The sequence below is a fragment of the Corvus brachyrhynchos genome, unplaced genomic scaffold, assembly GCF_000691975.1.
Source record: "Corvus brachyrhynchos isolate BGI_N302 unplaced genomic scaffold, ASM69197v1 scaffold32, whole genome shotgun sequence".
NCBI lineage: Eukaryota > Metazoa > Chordata > Aves > Passeriformes > Corvidae > Corvus > Corvus brachyrhynchos.
The window spans coordinates 10,298,005-10,304,578 of record NW_008237919.1 but is presented as its reverse complement, the minus strand read 5'-3'; the positions used below and the strand labels follow the sequence as shown (position 1 = coordinate 10,304,578).

General features: G+C 38.2%; 1 protein-coding gene across 9 annotated transcripts in view; it reads left to right on the top strand.

The window, feature by feature from the left end:
- GRIP1 (glutamate receptor interacting protein 1) overlaps window positions 1-6,574 on the top strand; it is a 222,927-nt gene that overhangs the window by 141,862 nt on the left and 74,491 nt on the right. For all 9 annotated transcript variants that reach the window (XM_017733202.1, XM_017733198.1, XM_017733199.1 and 6 more), the window contains 3 exons: window positions 2,601-2,684; window positions 3,567-3,642; window positions 4,995-5,140. In XM_017733202.1, coding sequence (XP_017588691.1) covers window positions 2,601-2,684; window positions 3,567-3,642; window positions 4,995-5,140 — 306 coding nt within the window. The remainder of the gene's footprint in view (window positions 1-2,600; window positions 2,685-3,566; window positions 3,643-4,994; window positions 5,141-6,574) is intronic.

Here is a 6,574-nt window from a genome sequence, read left to right as displayed (position 1 = left end):
AAAGAGTGTGTGTTCATTCATACTGCTCACTGGAGGGCAGAAGATGTGCTTTTCTGGTGTTTGGCCAGAAAAATCTCAGGTGCCAACTGGGAAGCTCTTGTCTCCTTAAAGTTTCCGTGCAATAGAATCCAAAAAAATCCATCACTGTCCTTGGTGCTCAGAAGCTGATGAACTTCCCCACTGCTTTCTACCAGCTGGGGGTTAGTCTAGTTACATATTTGGTTGTTTTTAGGACCTCCTGACAAGCATGTTGAAAATTTTTGAGTGTCCTGTGTCTACTAGCGTTTGCATGTGCTGAAGGAACTTCATATTCTGAAGCACAGTATCTGAATTAATCAGCTGAGTTCAGCATTACTTTGCTGCGGATGTAATTGTTTTACCAGCATTATTTGTTTTGCATTTATTCAACTGGGCTTTCTTTTGTTTTCATCCTCTTTTAGCATATGTGCCACTCTTGTCCACTGAGACTGGATTTTCACGTGCTAAATTACAGCAGCATTTGTAACTTTTTCTTTAAGTCCTTGGAATTTCCAGCCTCTTCATACAAGCATAGATAATAAAGTTGGAGATAATTAGCAGTCTAGTTGTTTCCATGAACTACCAGTGAGCAAGCTAAACACACTGCATTTGTCATACACGTAAGTTTTCCAGTAAGTCATGGAGAAATCCTGGCACTTCCTTCCCGGCCCCTTACATAATGAAATTCTGCTGTTGTTCCCGTGCTTGCTCCCTCAGAGAGAGGACTATCATAGTTTCAGAGCTGGGAAATGTCAATTGTTTAATAATGACAGATTCAATTTGGCTGAGCACTGGTAATCCCACTCTGCTTAGTGCTTCCTTCCATGTTTGAAGTGTTCACAGCAGGAGCATCCAGCTGCTATTTTCAGCATGAGCCACCTCAGTGTCTAAAACTAGAAGGTGAGCAGTGCCTGTCTCGTGTCTGCCTTTTGCTGTGGGTAAGGGTTAAGGAGTTCTTTGCCACAGCGGGCTGGGGTGCAAGGACAGCCACCTGAGTGGCTTTTCCCAAGTGGAAGGAAGCTGCTGCCATTCCTCACTGCTGAGCTGCTGGTTTCACCTCCCCCCTTAGAGGTTACAGGCCACACCAAACAAATGAGGAAGTGTGGATTCATCATGAGCTACACACAAGGCCACTTTCTGTCAATAGGAATGAAGTCAGCAGTTGTCTTCCTCATAATTCATATTTTTTAGTCAGTAAAATGTTTCTAACTAAAAAGAGAGCAACCACATGGACTCAGTAACACAGTTGTCATCTTCAAGCTGTAGCAGGAATTACTACAGCACAGAGCAGTGCTCTGGGGGGCCATCTTTCACCTGTTTTCCTAAGGAAATGAGATTTATGTGGTTTCATTGGGTGGTTCTCCTGGTCCCCTTCAGTAACTTTTTTAATAGGGACTGAAAAACTCCCAAAAAAGTACATTATAGTACATCTCCTAGAAGTAAACACTTGAGTGAGTTGTGAGCAGGGGAGCCCTGAGAGAGAGAGAGAGAGAGGCAGAGAGCGCTGAGGGGGCTCTGCTCTTCCTGGTGCCTTTCATGATTGGCAGCACATGCAGGGTAGCCTGTGGCATCCATTGCCCCCTCTGGGTATCCTGACAGGGAAACTCTGATTATTGCAGGCAGGAACATTAAATGACACATGTTTTCATTAGTTCTGCCGCTCATGGAGCATATATTTTATAGAGCTGGATTGGTTTGGTTTTGATTTTTTTTAAATTTTATGTGTGTTTGTACTGTTTGCAGTATTTGACTGGAAGGTGGGAAGTGTGAGTGTGTGTGATTTTGCACAGAGTCCTTTTCCCATTGGAAAAGAGAGTTCTTAGACCCTGCTGAAGTTTTTCCTGTAAAAGCTAATAGTAGACTGTCTGCTGGCCTCTTAACAGCAGTGATTTCGAATTCTGTAAAGTGGATTACCACACCCAAATGCATTGGTCTGTGCATTAAGCTTCTCACCTCCTACTCCAGCTGTACACCAGTTCTCTAGTACTTCCAGAGAAAATACTGACTCAACTAGAAGCCAAAGAGCTTTTTTACTAACTTGCCAATTTTGAGGGAGCATGCTACATTTTGAAAAAGAAAAAAAAATCCTTATGATAACAAAACGCATTATGCATTTTAATCTAGTAGCCTGAAATCAGAGAAACACCCCAAAAATCTTGATTGTCTTCTCTCTAAGAGACAAAAGTAAATGTATTCATAGCTAAACAAGCTCGATAGGTACTCTTAAGAATTTCATGTCATTTTTGTCTCCCTGTGTATTTCCGTATTTTCTAGCACTCTTCTGTAACTATAAGAAAAGCAAAATTATACCATAATTTAAACAGTAATAGTCAAATTCCTCACCTGTTATATGCATCAATGTCTTTTTTCCAAACCATTGTCACTCTGCAAAATGTCTGGCCCAAAATTCTCTCAAAAAGGGGATGAGTTCTATTTAATTACAGGTCTTCAGTCTGACTGTTCTGTAATTGAGTCTTTCCAATTGTATGACCCAATATCTATCTTAAATTGGAGAAGGTGTAAATCTGTGTGTATAATTAGAAAAACAATAACAGTTAAGGTTTGGATTCTTTTTCTTTTAGCCGTACAAGGATCAGGTCTCATCTTTAGAACTGTGGAAGTTACTTTACATAAAGAGGGGAACACTTTTGGATTTGTAATAAGAGGTGAGTTATTGTTGAATTTGAACTCTGTATTTTCTTATTTAAAAAAAAAAGTGATAAGTTTTTATAGCACTCAGAAATATGTCAAGATTTATGCCTTACAGTTTGTAAAAATCCATGTGTTACATTTTCCATACCCTCATGTATTGCTTTGATGAGCTGCTCTAATTTTTGTTTATGGAAGAACCTTAAATAATCAACTATGCCAAGGAAACATGACAAACTGGTCACGTAAGACCAGATTCTGCTACCACTGAAATCAGCAGGAGGATCATAGCTCTTAAAAAAAAATTTACATATAGTATTTGTATCTATTAGGCATGAAATCTGATTAATCCTGCTGGTAGTCTGAATTGTACAACTAAAACATTCCCACTGACCTGGAGAACAGAAGATGCAGCTATTGATTAATATACCCCAATGATGAATGATTATTTTCTTCAAGGAAAAACCTCTTTTTTATTTAATACTTAAATTTCTTAGTGGCCACTCGTTATTCTGAGTATACATAAGGTATAGATTGTTTTTTTCTCTGTGCTTCAAACATTGCAGAACAATAAGTGTTCGCAGTTATTGTGAACATATATATCACAAAATGTGATACTGAGATCACATTTTTGGAGTAAAGGTTCTAAGAAAAAATAAACATTTATTAAGAATCCCTCCATAGAAATGTTTTTAAAGATTCATCTATACATAGAGTAAGTTGATTTTATTTAACGTAAAATTCAGTGGAAGGTCATATTAATGGCTTGGCCATTTTTTTTACCTTTTTAGCCCATCTGTAAAGGTGCATGCTGCAAGCTGTAGGCTTGCCTTTTGGAAATGAGCTTTCATAAAAAGCATAAAATGAAGGTGTACTTTCTCTCACTTTTTCCTTTCCAGGTGGAGCACACGATGACAGAAATAAATCTCGTCCTGTTGTAATAACATGTGTCAGACCTGGAGGGCCTGCTGACAGGTACAATTCATCTTTCTCTGGAGTTCATGTAAAAGAGAAATGGAGAAAGGTGAATTATTTGGGACAGAAGTTAAGATTTTGAGTGAAATATATGTACTTAAATACAGTCCTTTGAAATTCATGGGTTTGTCTTTAATTGTTGTAATAAAAGTAACAACTGCAGCAATAGTAATGGGCAACCACAGAGGCTCAGCACGTTATGGTGCGTGTGAACTTCAATTTAGAATCTTGCACCTAAAATAATTGGGATAAATTCCTGCAGTAGGTCAGAGCACATTTTTTTTGCATTCTTCAGACAGCTGATGTAGCTCTTAATTATGCTTTTTATACTCTAACACCACAATCTTTTTCTCTTGGGGTTCAGAGTTATACTGTCACATGTTTGAGTGTTGTATTATATTCTTCTGTTATGATGTTGGTACATATCTGCATGTGAGGTCACACATAACCTTACCTAGAAAACTTCTGAGTACAGAATCATGTTTTGGCCATATTTGTATATAATACTATTTTGTATTTATATAAAGAAAGAATATTCACTTTATTTTTATGTACAAACTGTATTTTCAAAAATGGCATTTGTGACCTTAAACCATTAGACAAACTGAAAGGGCAGTTTCTTTAAAGCAGATTGATGTCCGTAGCCTATGCTGACATTTTGACCTTGGAAACATTAACTGAGAAGAAAATGTTTCAAGAGAGCATTTCTTTAGTTCCCTCACTTTCTTCTCTCCCTCATCCCCTGGTTTCCTTGTTTTTCTCCACAATTCTTGAGCTGACAGTGTTAGTATTTCATTTTCTGTTATAATTCTGAATAGGTTATGAGATATGCCTAGGAGACAGTGTTTTAGATTTAGAGCTGAATTACTTCTAGGTAGGAAGAAAGGAAAAATGGAATTATGCAAGGAAAAGATATTTTTAAAGAAAATCTATAAATGGGCATTCATATTTTGCAATCTGTTTGGGCACCCATGTGTTTGCACCTTATGTTTATTTTTAAGAAAATATTGGAGGAAGATGTGTTTATTATATATGTATGAAAAAAGAGTTGTGTGGATAAGGCAGAAAGAAAGCATATGTTGAGCAGAAGCTATACTTAGTTGCAATTTAGTGTGGCTTGATTATTTCACTGTGTGGTAAGCTGTTTTCCAGTCACTGACTTTCCAATTAAAGCAATTTCCTTTCCACTGCGCCCTCTGATCATTCTCACTGTCAAAGTAAATGTTAAATGTTAAGGAAAGAGGGATGGATGTCAGGGAAGGTGCAAGAGAATCGCTTTGCATAAAAATGATATTATCTCCAAATCAATTTATCTTACACTAACAAAGATCATTCCTTTATTCTCCCTTCAGAGAGGGCACAATCAAACCTGGGGACAGGCTGCTGAGTGTTGATGGAATCCGACTGTTGGGAACAACACATGCTGAAGCCATGAGTATTCTCAAACAATGCGGACAGGAGGCGACTCTGCTGGTTGAATATGATGTCTCAGTGATGGGTAGGTTGTGGGATAGGAAGTGGGGCTGTAATACTGGCTGTAATCTGTGTACATTACATCACTGTAATCTGTGATGTTTTGCTGCCTGTTCTTCATGAACGACCTGTTATGCTCCTGGTAGCGCTGCTATTCCCTTCTGCATCATGTCATTAATCTTGGGTTCATAAGGAGGTGAGCAGTATTTTACTGTAATTTAGCATTCTGACGTTTCGTGGTTCATAGGCTGAAACCATAGTGTGGATTCTAGCAAAGTAACTTTTCCAGTGACTAGTTTATAATAAAGGTTAATGAACTGTAATAATTTCTGTGTCACATGAAAGAGGGGAATACTTGATCTAACAAGAATTCTTTTGCCTTTTGCCAGTGCTGCTAGTTGGACAAGACATAATTAAAAAGTTACAAGACTTCCACATAGAAAAGAATACGGAAGAGAAAATTTGTTACGAAATACAGAGGTGGCAAATCATGGCATGAAAAATGAGCTTACATGTTATACAAACTTTGATTGAATTCACTGAAAATATGGAAGGTTGTTTTGGGAAGTCAAGTAGACCAGATGATTTTTAACAAGAGATTTGAAATTGACTTGTTTCCATTTGTTTTGGAAACTGTCACATCCCCTCAATTTTTTCAAGATACAGAAAATTCATAGCAGCAAGAAATAGAAATACTCACCAGTCAGACTGAAATATTTCTTGTCTGTCTGGGGACTTTTCGCTTCTTTTTCTGCTCGGTTCCACAGTCAGGTTTCTAGCCTAGCAGTAAAGCAGCCTCCTAGGGATTTGTGAAATAGCACTGTCAAAATTCGAAGCCTTGGAAATAATTAATACTGAAAAGAATAATGTCAGATATTTGCTTATTCTGGAACAGCCCTCTTTATTCTTCTCTGAGACACAGATTTATCTTTTTTTATTACAATATATGTCTCTGTTTACTTAACTGTCAAGAATTGAACTGGCAGGTTTGTGTAGTGTCTGGCAGGACTGATGGACAGTTGTGCAGGTTCATGTCCAGAAAGGTGGAGACAGCTCAGATGAGCTCTAGCTTCTGAGGAGAACTAGAATTTAGGTGTTTTCATTTATTTCTTCCTTTTCTTCGAAAGACGATGCGTGACCAAGCCCTGTCTATCATCACAGTTAAAACAATATTCTTTCTACACCACTTTTTCTAAAATGAACCCCTGGCTTTAGACAAAGTTCCCAGCGAGCTTTCATTTCAGAGAAAACTCCCATCCCCATTTCCTTGTATACCCCAGGGGGAGAGTCAGCCTCCATTTCACTGAGGATCTGTTAGATTTGCAGGTTTGTGGAAGGAGGAGACCACATGGTGAAAAACTCTGTTGTGTCCTAAATTGCAGCTTGTTCAAGGCAGGAACCTTCTTTTCAGTGTTATCTGGACAGAGCTCAGTTCAGGAGGATACAGAACTTAGCTGCA